An 18888-nucleotide genomic window follows, 5' to 3' on the forward strand; every position below is an offset into this window, starting at 1 on the left:
CCTTGCATTGGATTAATTGATTAAAGGCATATTTGGAGGAGGAATGATCTGTTTGTTTCATGTTCAGGTCAAACTCTGATCACATCTTTATTAGGATGGCAGTTCGGCCATCTTAAACATCTAGATTCTTACTCTCACAGCAACACTGGTCGAATATCAGCAGGTTATGGTTCGGCATTGAGCTGCAGTGTAATATAAATAAGGCGGCCCCTGAGAAAGATAATAATGGATTAAATTGTTTGGGAACTTGGATATATCCCCAAGCATTGTTGTGCAGGAAGGTTGGTCTGTCTGCTTGAATGTTTTCTTTCTTTCTTTCTTTCTTTCTTTCTTTCTTTCTTTCTTTCTTTCTTTCTTTCTTTCTTTCTTTCTTTCTCATCCAAATTCAATGTTTTCCCTAAATTCTGTGTTTTATAATGAGACCTCATGTTTTTTTTTTTTTTAAGGAAATGTGTCTATTCATGTGGTGGGTGTATAAAATTTAAACAGTTGAGGAGGAAAATATTCTGTTTTCTTATTTCTAGAGATAAAAAACACTTGCTTAAGAGGAAAGATCGTTAGAGGAAGGTGGGTATAAATATCACGTTCTTCTTTTTCTTCTTTAATACATGGCCGTCTCTTGTATCAATAGTTTAGTCAACAATGATTTATATATTAATTTAGCCACAAATCTTCAAGAGGACAGCCTCCAGGTGCAGCTTAAACACACGGGTTGAGTTTGATGAGATTTTCTGGCGACGCTCCTCATCCCAATGCTTCACCAGAAACAGACACAGCTTTTCCATATTTCTATAGACACAACGCTGAATTTATCATTTGTTTTGGCAACTCAAGCAGAAAGGTGAATCAGCCTGTTTTTCTCTACACATTGCATGTAGATTGTCTTGCATTTCTCCAATTATTTGATTGTTTTAATATGTATGACTTACTTTAACTTCAGCCTTAAAACATTTAGTAAGTACATTTTAAAGGTTGCTACTAAAATCCAAAACCAAATAAAAAAAAAGTCATATTAACCCCTGTGGGTAACACTAATTTACTATCCTTTCAGGTCGTCAGAGGAAAAAAAAAAAAAAAGTCCCTGATTACCCATAACGGTTAGGAATATTGGTGGCAGATTTCATAAGAATTTATTGCCAGTAATTCATCTACATGAGAAACTTGCTGCTTCTGCATTTTCAGTATTTTTAGTGTTTAGAGTTTTAGTCGAGACTCACTGTGGGTCGTGAACATGTTCAATATTCCCGATTGTTGGCTATGACCCGTTTTGAAGCGGATTACCGGGACAAATCAGCTGGTAACACAGCACAGACCAAATGATAATTGGACAGGGAACTCTCACGATGATTGGCCGTTTGCCGTCCGAGGTTGGGAAGAGGCAACATCGGGACAAAAGCAACCCAAAAATCGTTATGTGTGCACCAGGCTTTAAACTCAAGTCCAGATCTCTAAATCTGTCATATATATATATATATATGTATATATATATATATATATATAGTTGTGGTGATATGTCTATAATCCCAGATTAAATTGGGTGCTGTTGTGTAGACAGCTGGTACCTGTGGTTCTTGCTGTCCAGGATCACCTTTCTTTCCACTCTCTCCTTGAGCGCCCTGCACATAAAGTAACATAAGTTGGAGCTGAAGACTGAGACTGGAAAGATGAAAACAGAAGGCCTCGTGTTCTACCGGAGGTCAAATAATGGAGTCCTTGTGGTCCAGGGGGTCCCTGAGGTCCAGGTACACCTGTATCTCCAACAGGACCAGCTGGTCCCTGAAGAGAAATAGAGACAGGGATGCTGGATGAGTGATAACATAAAAACTGATTTACATTAAAACTTCTACTTTAAATCAAATCCATTTTTTTTTTTTTTTTTATTTGATTCATGTTTATTTAAAATGTACAAACTATATTTAAAATTCATCTTTGTTACATGGACGTCATGCAAATATTAAAACACAAGAAGAATACTTTCTCTTTCTTTGCAAGTTAATGAGAAGCTTTGGTGAAACTAGCAAATCAAATCTTTCTGATCAGTGAAGATTTGAAGGTTTCATTTCCTGAAATATTTAGTATCAGAAAATGATGGCGGTGAAAAATATCTGATAAGCTCTCAGCACAACACATTTGTGGTAAATATCAGACAAAAAAGATGTTGAACATTGTTACACAAAATTAGACATCTAAATGTTGTGCAGTTTATTTTTTCTGTAAGTATTTTCTGTTTCAATTCAATTCAAGATATCTCAGATCACTTTACACACAATCTGTTATGCATGGACCTCATGGAGACAGAAGACAGTTAACTTTATTAGAACTTGGAATAAACGGGAATCTTCATACTTAGGCAGGTAGTGGAAAGGCTGATACAACGTCCAAGGAAGGGGAACAGGAGAAGAGACAGGTCCATGAGGGTAAGAGCATCAACGTCCGACAGGGAGTAAGTATGGTGCTGGGGAATATGAGGACTGGTGAGTAAATGGGAGAAATGTGTGACTGATCTGTGGAGATTGGCTGTAGTGCAGAGCTGGAGTGAATGGGGCAGAGTGAGACGATCAGGGACAGGTGTGGATGATCAGGGGAGTGATTGCAGTAGAATGGCAGGACAGGCTTGGCCAGACCAGGTGAGGGCATGACACAATCAAACCGAGCCAATTCATTGTCATCTAATTTGTATTCGTATAAGCCAGATCATAATAATTAATGGTCTAGTTGAGGAAAAACCAACAGATTGTTTTCATTGTCATTTAACTTGTCTGTAATTCAAACAGTTTAGTAATGTAAACTAATATTTACTCCTCTGCAGTTTCATCTATTAACACAATATAAAAGAAATAATATGGTGGAATAAGGTGGAAACCAAACATCAAAATGCAATAAAATAGTTTAAATCAAGTTTTTATTCAAGGGGGGAAAAAGCAGTCATCAGTTGGGCTTACAAGAATTATTTTTAGGTATTGCTGTTCAGAGATGAAACTTAGGTTGTGTGTGTTTATCTCTTCCTGCCACAACTTCCTCTGTACTACATGTTGAAACCAGTGTAGCACAAAACAGAAACACACACGGAAGTCTTGGTTCTTGTTGGCCTGAAGATGCCTTCAAGAAGCCAGATTTTACTGCAACTGTGCGATACAACAACGGAGTTTGGGAAGATGACGGAATAAAAGTGGAGGGAGGTGATGTTTACGGGGGATGCTGTCACCTTCACTGGTGGTCAGGCTGGTCCACCATGGAGGTAAATCTATGCTGGAGTTCACCAGTGAATATTTAACATGTTTAATCTGGTAAATATTGAGGATCCAACATTTTCAACAGCACAATGACATTTAAGGATTTTGTCTACAAATTTGCAAACATACAAGGAAACAAGAGAAAAATTATTTCTACAGATGGAAATAAATTGTGGACTTGTTGATGCATGCAAATATTTTTCTCTGAAACTAAATCACAAAACAAGTTTTTACTTCAGTTAAAATAATCTGGATTTTGTGCCACATTTGTTAAATTATCTGATGATCTTTGTTTTACTATATGACATACCTCACTGTCTCCTTAGTTTCTCGCTGGGCTCTGCGCACAACGATTCGGCTTCTCCTGAGTTTTCTTTTGTTTTGCATCAATAATGTTTACAGTTATTATTTTTTTTTATTTATTTTTTTTTTATTTATTTCATTCAGTGTATTTTTTAAACTAAAACTTTGGATTTTAGGCAGCAATTTATTTAGTTTCCTGTATTTTTCAAATGTATTTTACCTTTCATACAGGTAGTGATATTGAGACACACAGGCTCATTTACAAGAGAAAATTTAACAAATTAAAGTTCACATAAAAGTTTAATCTGGTTAAATACAAAAAAACAAGAACAATTCAAAGAGGTTATCTCCAGTTCTTTTCTAGTAACTTATTAATCAAGGTGGGCAGCGTTAGATCCCGTGTCCTGTTCTAGCAGTATCAAAGTCCTACTTTATACACACACACACACACACACACACATATATATATATATATATATATATATATATATATACACATATATATATATGCAGTTATTTCTGCTATGTTGTACAGTGAGTGGCAGGTTATTGGATGACATGCATATCTTGGAAAATAGCTATAAACAGGAGTCCATGAAAAAAATAATTCTTCAACTTAACCAGCTGGAAAACAAATAAACTGAGTTTTTCAAACTGAGTGTTGGGTCAGCTGTAATTTTTAAGTGTGTCTGGAATATCCTACAGTGATTCTTTTGTTTAATAGCTTTTATGTCTAACAGTATTTTGCTTGTTCAACAGGGTCTGGGATGTTGAAGTAAACATGAACCCTGAGGAAACTCCAAAGTTGACCCACATGGAAACTTGAATCCCAGAACAAATGGCTCAAAATACTGGATCTGTGAGAGGAAGCTATATGAAGTTGTAGCCTAGCATGTATTATCTAAGTCCAATTACTAGATATGAATATTTGCAGGTGCTTTTTAATGCTTTGTTGTTTCTATTCTTCATTGAAATCCATGTAATGAACTCAAAAAAAAAAAAAAAAAAAAAAAAATAGAAAAAGAAAGAATTGAATATTTACATTAAAGGGTGCAAAATCATTCAATTTTGTGCTAGTAAATATTAAAAGGAATGGACGCTCTTGCATAACTAGCAAATAAAATCGTTCTTACTGATCTATGAAGTTTCCTGTTTCATGTCCTGTCAAGGTATCGGAAAATGATGCCAGTGAAGAATATCTGCAGCGATAAGAGCTCAGCACATTACACTTACGATAAAGATCAGATAAAGATTAACAGAGTAAACCATTTCATTTTTACACATTAGAGACTTAAATGCATTTTTAGTTTTTATGCAGTCATGCCTGTAAATTTTCATTGTTTTTATGACATCATATAACTTGGCTGTAATTCAGAGTTTAGTGATGTAAAGTAATATTTACTCCTCTGTAGTCTCGTCTATCCACGTAAAATCTGACAGTTGCAAATATTAACTTTGATTCCACTAGTGTCGCTAAAAAAACAACAATAACATTTAAAGTGGAAACCAAGAACATCAAAATACAATTAAACAATTTAAATCAAGTTTTTTTTAATAAAGTTTCGCTGGGCCCAAAAAGTAAAAACCTAACTCCATCAAACAGTTAAGTGGCCTTTACTGATCAGTGATAAAAATTTGGCAGCGTTTGTCTTCCTGCCACGACTTCCTGTTTAAGCCTGAGCAGCACATGCAGTAACAGTGCGACACTCACGTCTCAGTACTTGTAAACATGAAGATGTCTTCAAACATTTATGAGGATCCAGATTTTGCCATGAACGTGCGACACAGCGAAGGAGTCCGGGATAATGATGAGGAGAGAAAGGAGAGAATGGTCGATATTTACGAGAGCGACGTCAATTTCTCAGGTGGTCAGGCTGATTCTTCAACACATTGTGGAGGTAAATCTGCAAGATTTCAGAGTTAATATTAAATATTATTTTAAATATTTTAGATTTAGAGATAAAATATTTGTTTTTGCAAGGTATATTTGATGTTGAAATAATAATGATAAAGATCGTAAACTTTCTACATGTTAAATTTTACAGTTTGTCTCACAAAATTTCATTGGTTCTTATTTCTTATTTAACCAGTCTTATTTCTTCCCTCAATGTTATTCAGACAGATGTTTCAACACAACCTGCAGTTTGCTGAATATCATGAGTGAATATTTGAATTACTGAAGATCCATAAATTTATAGTAGCATAATGATATTTGGGCCCTGCGATGGGTGTACCCTGCCTCTCACCTGTTAATGCTGGGATAGGCTCCAGCTTACCCACAACCCATCATGGAATAAGCGGTACAGAGAATGAATGAATAATGATATTACTTTTATATTTTTACATAACATCTTGGTGTCAAGGAAAAAATAAGAATATTGATATTTATTACTGTGGACTTGTTTCATGACTTCAAAATTCTGGATATCAGTGGGAGGTTTGTTTTCTTCATATACCACATTTTTATTGTTTGTAGAATAAATTAATGTACTTACTAGTGTGAAGTTAAAATTTAGTGTGTCTGAAGAATTACATTTTAATTTATCAGATTCAGCAAAATCAGCTGAAACATCACTGAAAGTAAAATTATTAACTCATAAAGTCAGAACTTCCTCATCTGCCCTGCAGAGCTAAGCATGGCAGTCCCATCTGCAAAGGTTTAAAAGCTGCAGAAATAAACATGTTTATCTGCCTGTGTGTCAGTTTGGGAGGCCTCTCAAATGATGGAGCGAAAAGAGGTTGTAGTGCTAATAATAGAACAGAATAGAATATAATATAATATAATAGAATAGAATAGAAATACTTTATTAATCCCTTGGGAGAGTCCTCAGGGAAATTTGGGTACCAGCAGCAATACAACACCAACAGCAAAGCAGGACAAGCACAAGACACAATATATACAGGTACAAAGCAAAATAGATGCAACAAGGTGCAAGAAAAGCACAAATAGAATGCAATAAATAACAATAAGATAAGTTAAATAAAACAATATAAACAGTATTATATAATAGCTAGCCTGATCAGTTAGCCCAACATTGAGCAAAACTGAATGGTTTTCTTTATGTTTTTGTTCTTCCTGGTTCACGTGTTGCAATTCAGAATGATACAATATTTTAAACTTTAAATGCTCCATTATTATGATTGATCATTAGCCCAACTTCTTAGGAGCCCCTTGTAAGTTTGTGCCTACGTGCAGTTTGAGGAGTGTGTGCTGGTAGTGACAGCTCTGCCAGCTGTGACTGTTATCAGCTTCAGTATCGTGCCAGACCCAACTCCGGGTAGCAACCTCAGAGGTAAATGAAACACAGTGTTTCTCACATGAGGTGGAAGTCATACAAATGTTTATATCAGAACCAGCCATGATAGCCTCCCCCTCCCAAATAACTAGTCTAAGATCTTATCAAATCATTGTGAACATATCAGTGACAGAAAGCAAAAGCAAACAGGAAGCAACATTAAAAGAAATGCTCCAGATAGACAAACCTAAGTCAGCTGGAGGAGAGTTGTGTGTTGTTTTGCAGCCATCCCGTGAGCGTGCTTAAGCAGACTGGTGCTGATTAAAAGTTGAATTATTCTTTCACTGTTTCATTCATCCTTCCTCCTGAACTAAAACCTTGGACTTGGACAACAGCTTCTCTGGTTTCCTGGTCTAAGGGCTCCATCTTTCAGGTTAATGTTGCAGCTCTTTCTTCACATGAGAAAATGTTTCTACTTGGTTAGAACTTTGCTTTTACCAACGTCAAATATCCTGGATCTCACCTTCAGGATCCAGGATATTTGGATATTTGGAACTCAAAGCGATTTGTGTCTTTCACCTTGTCTTTGCAGGAACACACACACACAACCATCTTCCAGCTACCAAAAGGAATCCTTTCAAAGCTGCTGCAGTAATTCTGGGCATCCTGTGTCTCCTGCTAATAGTGGGAATCAGCATCCTGTTCAAACTCTGTAAGAACCTGTTCTCCAATTTGAGGTTCTCAGTTACTCAAAGCCTTGATGAAAGTCTCTTCGTATCTGTTTATTTTATGGTTTTTCTCAGATGTTGCAGCTGTTTTAAAAGAAAAAGAACCAAAAACAGAGTCTGAGGAGCCGATAAGACACAGTTCTGATGACCTGAGCAACAATTTCTGCAGATTCGGGAAAGAGAACCAGACAGACAAGGAAAAAGCAGGTGAGAAATACTGAAGAAATCTTGTTAAATGTCTTATTAAAACATGACTTAATAAAACCTGATTGACAAACACATCTGTTTGAAGAATGGCACAGGATTGAATGTCATTGTTACTACATGTCTACTGAGAAGAAAAACTGGACTGAGAGCCAGAAAGACTGCGAGAGAAGAGGAGCAACCCTGCTGATAATAAACAGCAAACCTAAACACGTATGTATAATAACTGAATCATTTCTAAGTTATTCAGAAATTAAGAAAAAAGACCCAAAACATTAGAAAAAGAATGTGTTTGTGTTGTAATGTAAATCTGTTCATGTGAGTGTAAATGATTCACTTTGGTAATTAATGTTAGAATTATTATTACAACATTGTTAACAGTAAGGTTCAAACACTAAATGTGATTTGATTAGTAATAATAAGTAAGTATTAAAATTATAATTTTAAAGATAATCTGTTTCTCTGAAAAACTGCAAAGGAACTTTTAACTAATCTGGTTAAACGTGGAGATAATGAAGATTCCTGGATTGGTCTGGAAAGAGTAGAAACCAAGGAGTGGAAGAAGAAATGGCAATGGGTGGACGGATCAGAGCCGACATATACGTAAGAAGATATTTTTCTTTTGATGTTACATTAAAGTCAGACACATCTATAAAAATACACTTTCAGGTAAAACTGTGAACACATTTAGATTTAATGGGAATTCATGTTCAAACTTTTGACTGTTACTGTTTGAATATTCATCATCAATACCTCTGGCTAAAACATCTAAATCAGATGAAACTGTAATCATTTACAAGCAACGTGAACTGAATTCAGTCTAATATTTGATAAAAGAATCTTAATTAACATTAATTTGTAATTAAGTCTCTTGTGACAATTCAAGGGGACGCCTACATTTTTGTATTAATTTTTTTTATTAATCAAATCTGAAATGACAAAACAAACAAACAAACAAAAGGTAACTTAATTATTCAACTAAACCAACTGTAAGAGGCATAAACTGTTTTGTGGCTTTACTTCTGACGTTATGATTTTCATTTAACAGGGTCTGGAAAGTAGACGTTAACGTGAACCCTGACGAGATTTCCAAAGTTTACACTGAACCACATGGAACATGGAATTACGTCACAAATGGCTCAAAACACTGGATCTGTGAGAGGAAGCTATATTAGGTTTCTTATGAACATGTAGCCCAACATGTACCGTTTAAGTATAAATTTTGGATCTGAATCTTTGCCAACTACTTTTTGTTTCTTTTAATTTAAATTGTCAATTATTTCTGTTCTTAACGAAAACCATCTAATAAAGCCAATAATAAGAAAAAGGAATGAATGTTGTCACTAAAGGCTCCTAACAGGGAAAATAACATGTTGGCTCTCAGAGGAGCAGAGGCTAAAACTGCAGTTTGTCCTGATGTAAACATATAGAGGGAAAGAAATGCAACAGATGGCAGGTTTTAATTATTCTTTCCTTACTAAGCCTTTTACTTCTACTGACGGTAGAAGTAAAAGGGTGTAAAATTTGCTTGGAAAGTTGTAATACGGTGGTAAAAATGTACTAAAACCACTTCATATTTTGTCAATGTGGTACATGTGTGAAAACCATACATATCAACCAAAATTAGCATTTTATATATCAGACGTTAGCAGACGATGCTTTGAAAGGTTGCAAGTTTAAAAACTTTGATGTGAAATTTGCAAAAACTAAAAAATCTTTAAGTGGGGAAAAATTTGCCTGCATGTTTGTTTTAAATGGTTCAAAGATGGCTAACTGATGGCTTTGGAAATTTGATGCATATCTAAAATGTATGTCAGGATTGGAAAAGCAAACTTGTGAAATGTGTTTTTTTAGACTTTAGTGTTTCAGGTCCAGAAATGTGAAAATGATAAATCAGTGTGTAAATGAAAGAACACAGAAAAACATAGTTTTGAGGTTAACGTTTTGTTTTCCAGTGCTCCTATGAGAAAAAGCAGAACGTGGATTAAAAACACTTTCAGTTTCTTTAAGTGATAGAAAAAAAAAAAAAAAGAATGAGACAAAGTGAAATTTCCCAATTTGTGCAAGTTGCTAATCTGGTGTGCTGGTGTGTTCATGTGTGCCACTGTCAGCATGAACATAGCAGCAGCTAAGAAGAAATCAGCAAAATCTGTTTTTCTTTCCCAACAAACACTGATGTGTTTATTTGTAAATGGTTTCACAAAAATCTTTATTGAAAAGAAAACCCAAAAAATTAAGCATATGAGGGGTTTGTGCAAAACCATAACCAACACACACGCACGCACACACACGCACACACACACACACACACACACACACACACACACACACACACACACACACACACACACACACACACACACACACAAGCCTGCTGCTTAAGTTTTAGCCACTTCCTCAAAGTTCGTCTAATAATATCAGACTGAAGTGGGTACAGGAAACAATGGCTGCACCAATAGTATTGCTGTTAACTTCCTTAAAAATTACAGGGCGTATCTGCCAGTCAGTGTTGCGTGTGGTAGAAGAACAAATAAGGGCATCAACACGAAGCACACAGCAAGTGCAGCATCTGCTCAGCTGTCTCAGTTGTTCCACAATGTCCTCAGATATTTATGCCAAACCAGATTTGTCAAAAAAGGTGAGATACACCAGAAAGGAGCGAGAAGGCGGAGAAGAATGGGAAGAGAGGGAGGTGAGGATCTATGAGACTGCAGGCGATGTTGTGGATAATCAAACTAATTTTCACTCACAGGATGGAGGTAAATAAATGACATGATGTTCAAAAAATTTAATTCAAACATGGTGGAGGAAAGTATGAACCCATTGTTTGCTTTAATCTGTGATCTTTGTTTCATGTAGCACCACAGACTCCAAAGCATCCTACAGTCCAGAGAGGGCTTGTCGGAGGTGTCGTGTTGTGTTTGGTGATGCTAGCTGGGATCATCACTCTGTCCATATACAGTAAGATAAAATGCAACACCTCAAAACCAAATTTAAATGACAGTAATTGTTAAGTCAGTCACTGTCATTGTGATTTCAGGTCTGTGTTCAATGTGTTGTTAGCTTTGGGATAACAACTGTTCAACAGTATGGTGTTTTTGGTTTTGGCTGCCCAGTTACGCAGACCGGTGTTCATTTGTTTACCTTTGTGTTGTTTTAATCACTCTGGGCTTGTTGTCTGCTGTGGAGCTGCTGTTCTACTACACTAGTATGCTATAAGATAACACACTCTCAACAGAGCAGTGATAAAAGGACAACAGCAGGTGTTGTTGCAAGTTAATTTTACTGAGCAAGTATAACAGGAAGAATAGATGCTGCCTTGCCTTTGTGATCAAACATTGGTTTGTGGGTCCATGTGAAGTCCCCTAAGAATTGTGTGCACAGGAAGCTGAAGGTTGTCACAACCTACCATTTAAGGCTGGGTGAAAAAAAAAAAATCCTTGGTAGAAATCACCAACTATTATAAAGACCATGTTTGCAAACACTCCATTGTTACTAGTAGCAGTTAGCAAATAGCCCAAAGCTATGACAGTGTTAATCTGAGGGGTTACATAAACACTGGTAATCAGAACAGCTGTGTATTTTCTCAGTAGATAGAAAGGGCAACACTTTACAGTTAGATACTCCAGGTCTGGGGAGAGCAGAGAATGTTGATCTTAGCATCTGTGCACAGCAGTTGTTTATGTACAGACAGATGTGTCCCAGCAGGAACAGCTGTGGTTAAAAATGTCCTTTTGGACTGGGAAGATGGCGGAAATAGCAGTTGCTTAGTTAACCTTGAAGTCGGTTGAAACTAAATACTTAATTCAACAGCCAAGAGCAAGGATATGGGTGAAGGAACTAAACAGAGAAGTAAGACAGCTAACCAGAAGCAAGACAAAGCTAAAAAGCCACCAAATATAAAGCTAGCGAACTTGAGGAAGACACAGCCGAGGAGATGGGCCCAAGGCCACAACAAGACACTGTGTATAGGTCAAGCTTCAATTAGCAAAGACACACAAGAGCTCAAGAGTTATGACACAAACTAACTAGGAAAAGGGGATAAGTTTCCAGACACCGCTGACAAGGATATGGATACACTGGAGCTATGGAGTAAAAACGTATCACAGCGTCAGGGAAGCTGGAGAAGATATGAAAGAGAGTCGATCTGTCTGGTGATGACGGCACATCAGCGACAGTGGGAAGGATGCAAGTCACTGTAGTTTGGCCCATTTCTACATTTAATGTGGACTACAAAAAATATACAGAAATAATCTCTAAACGATTAAACTCTTTTATATCAGAAATAATAGAAGATCAAACAGGATGTATCAGAGGACGTCAGACGCATGATAATATTAGGAGAACATTACAGGCGATAGAACAAGCAACAAAAGACAAAAAGAGCACAGTGTTAAGTATAGACGCTGTAAACGCTTTTTAATGTGTTAACTGGAAAATTCTGTACAAAGTATTGAACCTATTTGATTATAATAATAAATCAATACAGTGTGTAAAGACACAATTCAGACCCAACCGCTGGAGTAAAAATCAGTAGAAGTTTGACAGACAACATTAGACTACAGAGATCGACAAGCCAAGAATACCGTCTATCACCCACTCTGATTGCTCTCTTTATAGAGCCTCTCACGCAGGTTGTTAGACAGGACCAAGAGATCAGAGGAGTGATGGTGAATGGCGTAAAACAAAAAATAGGACTTGTTGCAGATGATGTCATAACCTACACCAAATAAATCACTACCTATATTGATGAAACTTTTCCAAACATACGAACAGCTATCAGGATATAAAGTAAATATCAGTAAGAAACAAAAATAAACAAATTCCCTACCAGTGTAGTCATCGAGTCCCAAATTACGAGCTGGAATAGAATAATATCAAGGTTTGTTTGGGAAGGTAAAAAGCCTAGAATAAAAAAGGAAACTCTCCAGCTGCCAAAGGACAGAGGAGGAATGGGACGCCCATATCTTAAAGATTACTTTTATGCAGCTCAACTGAGATATACCGTAGGTTGGTGTAAACCAGATTATACAGCAAAATGGAAGGAAATGGCAACAAAATGCAGAGAAAGGCCAATATGGAGTATTATAGGAGATGAAAATAAAAAAAAAAACAAATAGATCCAAACCCAACGTTTACATTGAGGCAGTGGTTTAGTATAATTAAGAGTTATAAGATATAGAAAGACACCAATTTACTAAGGTGGATAGCATACAGCAATTTTTAACTAAATATGACAAAAGGTCTGAACAGTGAACAACCAAGGGAATTATGGCATGTTGTGTCTCACTGAAAGATGAACAGCTGGAGCGTTTTCGAGAAATGAAAGAAAAGTTTGATTTGGATAAACATGAATTCTACAGATACCTGCAACTTAGAAGCTATTTTAGGAAAGAGATCAGGATGGACCCCACCAAAGAAGTGCATAGTCTGGTATAAATCATAAACAAAGCAAAAAAAGAAAGCAATATCAGAATCATACGTAAAATATATTAATAAAAAAAAATACATAAAAGAAACATGGGAATCAGAACTTAACATAAAAATTGCAGATGAAGATTGGTTAAATATTTGGAAAATGTATCATTCGTCCTCTAGCTCACAGATCTGGAGGGAGTTGAAAGTAAAAGACAACGCCAACAGGAAGCTCAACTCAAAGAGAAAAGAGAAGAAGAGACTGTATTTAAATTAATACAGCGATGAAGACCACAGGAAAAACTCTTGATTGACTAAGAAGATGATAGAAACAGATACAGTTTACTGTAAGGACACCCCCACATCTCTGTACAGTTGGTGTTTGCAAAAAATGTCTTTTTACAAGCAGATATCAACATTTAGATGTAACTTCCCTGATGAAAAGATTTTTAAAATTTGTTGCCAGTTACATCAAATTTATGTCTTTTATATTAAACATGATTTTTCAGCTTATTTTCAGCTTTACTGCCAAGTCTCTGCTGTAAAGTTAAAGGCATGTTCAGGTGAATATGAGAATATATTTTAAATGTGATGAGCTGCTTCTAAAAATAAGCTGCATAATCAACCGAATGTGACGTGGTGACTTGGTCTGAGTGTCACAGTGGAAAAATAGACCTTCACACATTTAACCAAACTGCATTAAAGAAACCACAGCAACAGTACAACAACGTTCTTCTCACAGCTTAATTTAAAAGTGTGAAGCACTTCTGTTTACTGTCAACTGTCATGAAAAAATGCACTTCTCCATTAATTCTAAGCATTCTTAAACTCTTTGAGCTTCCTTTATTTGTACGTCACGTGACTTGAAAAAGTAGCTATTGATATGTTTTTGTACGTTTGTTTCTCTGTCAAAACTGAGACAAAGTAAAAACTGTATGTAGAAGCAAACTATCTGTACCAGGTTGAATTGCAAAGCATCTGATAATTTTTGTCTTTTGTTCAGGTTGTGTCTCTTGTGTTAATCTTGTACCGTGTTGTATTTTCCAAAGTATTTTTCCTTTGTGTATTTGTTGTTTACTTTCTATTCTATGGTTTCACCAGGTTCTTAATATGATCATTAGAAAGCTTTATTGTCATTGCACATAGAAGTACAAAAAAATTATGTTGCATCTCCAAGTTGTGCTTGAAGATATAAAACAAACAAACAAAAAGTAAACATGATTTTCAAGCTTATTTTCATCTTTACTGCCAAGTCTCTGCTGTAAAGGTAAAGGCATGTCCAGGTGAATATGAGATATATTTTAAATGTGATGAGCAAATAGATATGAGCCTCCTATTGGATAATTACTGCATTGGTGATTATCTTTCAGCTGGCAACAAGTTATTTAACCCCAACTGTTGCAATAAGCAGCTTTTCATTTCTTAAACAACCATGTGGAAAGGCACCTCGTGGTCATAGAAAAGATGTTAGTCTGTTTAAGAAGGGTCAGATTGCTGACATTCATAAAGCAAAGAAAACATCTAAGAACACTACAGAAACTACTAAAATTGGGTTAAAAACTGTCTAACGCATTATTAAAAATTGGAAGGAAAGTGGAGAACCATCATCTTTGAAGAAGAAATGTGGTGAGGAAGAAAATCTATTTATCTTTAATTTATATGTTTCATTATTTTGTAAAAGGACCATGTAAAGATTTCAGATGAAAATGAGACTTTTCTCCACATTTTTTCTAGGGATGGGCTTTAAAGGGTTAATAGCGAAAGTAAGCACATTTCCGCACACAATGCGAAGGGAACTCAAGGGATTGGGACTGAACAACTATGTAGCCATAAGAATACAGTTGTGGAAAATGCAAAAGAAAATATACTTTTAACTCAAAACAAGCTATCTGGATATAAACAATATTCCCTCCTTCTATATTGCATCTGATAAAGTTTCGATATATTTGAAAATCTCGATATATTGCCCAGGCCTAGCCAGGACTCATCTGGGTCAGACTGTAAAACAGTGGTTCAGGGAGCATGAGACTTCATTTTCACACATGGACTGACCACCACAGAGTCCGGAACATAACCTCATTGAGAGTATTTGGGACGTGCTGGAGAACACCTTGCACAGTGGTCGGACTCCCCCATCACCAGTACAAGATCTTGGTAAAAAAAAATTATACAACACTGGATAGAAATAAATCTTGTGACACTGTAGAAGTGAAAGGAATTATTTCTCAAAGAATATTGCATATGAGCTCTTTATATACACACAGACACACTTAATGTGCTAAGCATTTAAGAGATGGTTTAATAGTCATATTGCAGTTTATATGTGCTCCGTGTTCTGACAAGGCTAATGCTTTTTTGAGCTGTGCAGACCATTCATGTTTGTTTAATGCTGTGATGCATTAACTGATTATGCTCTTGATATGGAGAGGAGTGTAACCTTCCTGTTCCTCCTGAAGTCAATGATGCCTCTGTGCTGTTCAGGAGTAAGTTGTTGACGTGACAGCATTCTGTCATCATAACTGAGGTCTCATCTGAACACTTGATGTAGCTGTTGTGGCGAGAGGGGACACATTTATGGTTGTACAGGGCATACAGGAAGGGGCCCTGCCCATAATTAGTGTGTGTGTGAGGGGGGGGGGGGACTCCGGTCCTCGAGAGCCAGTATCCTACTGGTTTTCATTGTTTCCCTGATCTAACACACCAGAATGAAATCAAATGGATCCAAGAGCTTCTTGTCAACTTCTTCACAATAACCCATTAATTTCAGTCAGGTGTGTTAGATCAGGAAAACAATGAAACTTGCAGGATACTGGCCCTCGAGGACTGGAGTTTGACACCCCTGCTCTAGAAGCATTACATCATCAGAGACATTAGGACAATGGGCCAGGAATTGCTGTGGTCACTGTTGCCTGGTGCCTTGAGGATGGGGGCGACAGTGATGGTTTTATCATACAAAACAGAAAAAAGGATTACCCTGTTGTAGGTTATCTATTAATGAGAGTTTGTGGATGGTTGCTGTCTTGTACAGCTTGCAGAATCCAGCATTTCTCCCACTTAGCACCTTGCCTCCATTTGAGGTGTTAAAAAATTTGTTGTGCTATCTAGGGCTGCAAGGATTAGTCAACGTTGTCAACAATAAAAATAGTCGACGAATTCAGTTGTCAAAAAATAAATTAATAAAAAAAAACTACAGAGTGAGACATTGTCTTCTTTTTTTTTTTAGAAAAAATAAAAAAAATTAAAAAAAGAGACATCGTCTTCTAATCCTATCTCTGCTGAGAGTTGCACATGCGCAATAAAGTCTGCCAGGGCACAAGGGAGCAAAACGACAATAGAGAACATCAAAAGTGTGGGATAACTTAGACTTCTAAAATAAATTAAATACATATGATGGAGACTGTGATTCATCCATCCATCCATTTTCTTCCGCTTATCTGGAGTCGGGTTGCGGGGGCAGCTGCCTAAGCAGGGAAATCCAGACTTCCTTCTCCCCGGCCACATTCACCAGCTCATCCGGGGGAATCCTGAGGCGTTCCCAGGCCAGCCGCAAGATGTAGTCCATCCAGCGTGTCCTGGGTCTTCCCCGGGGCCTCTTTCCAGTGGGACGTGCCCAGAACACCTCACCAGGGAGGCGTCCAAGAGGCATCCTAACCAGATGCCCGAGCAACCTCATCTGGCTCCTCTTGATGTGGAGGAGCAGCGGCTCTACTCTGAGCCCCTCCCGGATCACAGAGCTTCTCACCCTATCTCTAAGGGAGAGCCCTTCCACCCTGCAGAAAAAACTCATTTCGGCTGCTTGTATTCGCGATCTTGTTCTTTCGGTCACTACCCACAGCTCGTGGCCATAGGTGAAGATAGGAACGTAGATCGATCGGTAAATCAAGAGCTTTACCTTTTGGCTCAGCTCGTTCTTCACCACGACAGACCGATGCAGAGTCCGCATCATCCTATTGCAGACCCGGAGAGAGCACTCCACCCTTTTCCGGCTCAGGACCATGGTCTTGGACTTGGAGGTGCTGATTCTCATCCCAGCCGCTTCACACTTGGCTGCGAATCGCTCCAGTGAGAGCTGAAGATCACGGCCCAATGAAGCGAACAGAACCACATCATCCGCAAGGAGCACAGACCCAATCCTGAGGCCACCAAACTGGATTCCCTCAATACCTCGGCTGTGCCTAGAAATTAAGTCCATAAAAGTTATGAACAGAATCGGTGACAAAGGGCAGCCTTGCCGGAATCCAACCCGCACTGGAAATGATTCTGATTTAATGCCGGCAATGCGGACCAAGCTCTGACACCGATCGTACAGGGACCGGACAGCTCATACAAACGGGTCAGGCACTCCGTACTCCCAGAGTACCCCCCACAAGAGTCCCCGGGGGACACAGTTGAATGCCTTCTCCAAGTCCACAAAGCACATGTAGATTGGTTGGGCAAACTCCCATGCCCTCTCAAAGACCCTGAAGAGGGTGTAGAGCTGGCCCTCCTCTCCAGCACCCCTGAATAGACCTTACCGGGGAGGCTGAGGAGTGTGATCCCCCTGTAGTTGGAGCCATTCCTCCCAATTACGCCCCTCCAAGTCTTGCTGTCATTGCCCACGTGGGCATTGAAGTCCCCCAGCAGAATGAGGGAGTCCCCGGAAGGAGTGCTTCCCAACACCCCCTCCAAGGTCTCCAAAAAGGGTGGGTACACTGAACTGCTGTTTGGTACATAAGCACAAACAACAGTCAGGACCCATCCCCCCACCTGAAGGCGGAGGTAGGCTACCCTTTCGTCCACCGGGGTAAATCCCAACGTACAGGCGCCAAGTCGGGGGGCAATGAGCATGCCCACACCTGTTCGGCACCTCTCACCGGGAGCAACTCCACAATGGAAGAGGGTCCAGCCACTCTCAAGAACAGTGGTTCCACAGCCCAAGTCGTGCATCGAGGTGAGTCCAACTATATCTAGCCGAAACCGTTCAACCTCGGGCACCAGCGCTGGCTCCTTCCCCACCAGAGAGGTGACATTCCACGTCCCTAGAGCTAGCTTTTGCAGCTGAAAATCAGACTGCCATAGACCCCACCTCTGGCAGCCGGCCAGCTCACACTGCACCTGACCCCTATGGCCCCTCCTGCAGGTGGTGAGCCCACGGGAGGGGAGGCCCATGTCACCCATTCTGGCTGAACCCGGCCAAGGCCCCATGGGCAAAGGCCCGGGCACCAAGCGCTCGCCTCCGTGCCCCACCTCCAGGCCTGGCTCCAGAGGGGGGCCCCGGTGACCCACGTCCGGGCAAGGGAAATCTTGGTATTTGCTTTCTTCTCATCATAGGGGTGATTTGAGCCTCACTTTGTCTGGTCCCTCCACCAAGACATCTGTTTGCCATGGGTGACCCTACCAGGGGCATGAGCCCCCGACAACATAGGATCATCAGGAGGCTAGGATCATCAGGACGCACAAACTTCTCCAAAAAAAAAAAAAAAAAACACCTATACTGTTCTTAAAATTTGTGTATTTCTTCAATTTTCTTTTAAAATCGGGATGTTGTGGATCAAATTGAATTAAAACGCACCTGTCCTCACCAAGGTTATTATAGTTAACGAAAACTAACGAAAAAACGAAAACTAAAATAAAAAAAACATTGTCATTAACTGAAATAAAAATAAAAACAAGAGTTTTTAAAAAAAACTAAAACTAACTGAAACTGTATTGTGTGTTTACAAAACGAACTAAAACAAACTAAAATGAAAGCAAAAATGTCCTTCGTTTTCATTTTTTGTCAATTTATTT

At 38.4% G+C, this 18888-nt stretch overlaps 1 protein-coding gene and 1 long non-coding RNA gene across 2 annotated transcripts in view; one reads left to right on the top strand and one right to left on the bottom strand.

Moving 5' to 3' along the window:
* Positions 1-617: 617 nt before the first annotated feature.
* Positions 618-2412, bottom strand: LOC121628345. Its single transcript, XR_006008152.1, has 3 exons — positions 2347-2412; positions 1692-1776; positions 618-789 (listed from the first exon to the last, which is right to left on the bottom strand). It is a non-coding gene; the product is annotated as an uncharacterized LOC121628345 (long non-coding RNA).
* Positions 2413-5232: 2820 nt separating this feature from the next.
* Positions 5233-18888, top strand: part of LOC121656682 (C-type lectin domain family 4 member F-like) — a 781688-nt gene continuing 768032 nt past the window's right edge. The window contains exons 1-5 of the mRNA XM_042011801.1: positions 5233-5434; positions 7365-7484; positions 7576-7707; positions 10194-10463; positions 10564-10665. Of these exons, the coding sequence (XP_041867735.1) occupies positions 5266-5434; positions 7365-7484; positions 7576-7707; positions 10194-10463; positions 10564-10665 (793 nt within the window). The 5' untranslated portion in view covers positions 5233-5265. The remainder of the gene's footprint in view (positions 5435-7364; positions 7485-7575; positions 7708-10193; positions 10464-10563; positions 10666-18888) is intronic.

This window comes from Melanotaenia boesemani, chromosome 17 (assembly GCF_017639745.1).
Source record: "Melanotaenia boesemani isolate fMelBoe1 chromosome 17, fMelBoe1.pri, whole genome shotgun sequence".
NCBI lineage: Eukaryota > Metazoa > Chordata > Actinopteri > Atheriniformes > Melanotaeniidae > Melanotaenia > Melanotaenia boesemani.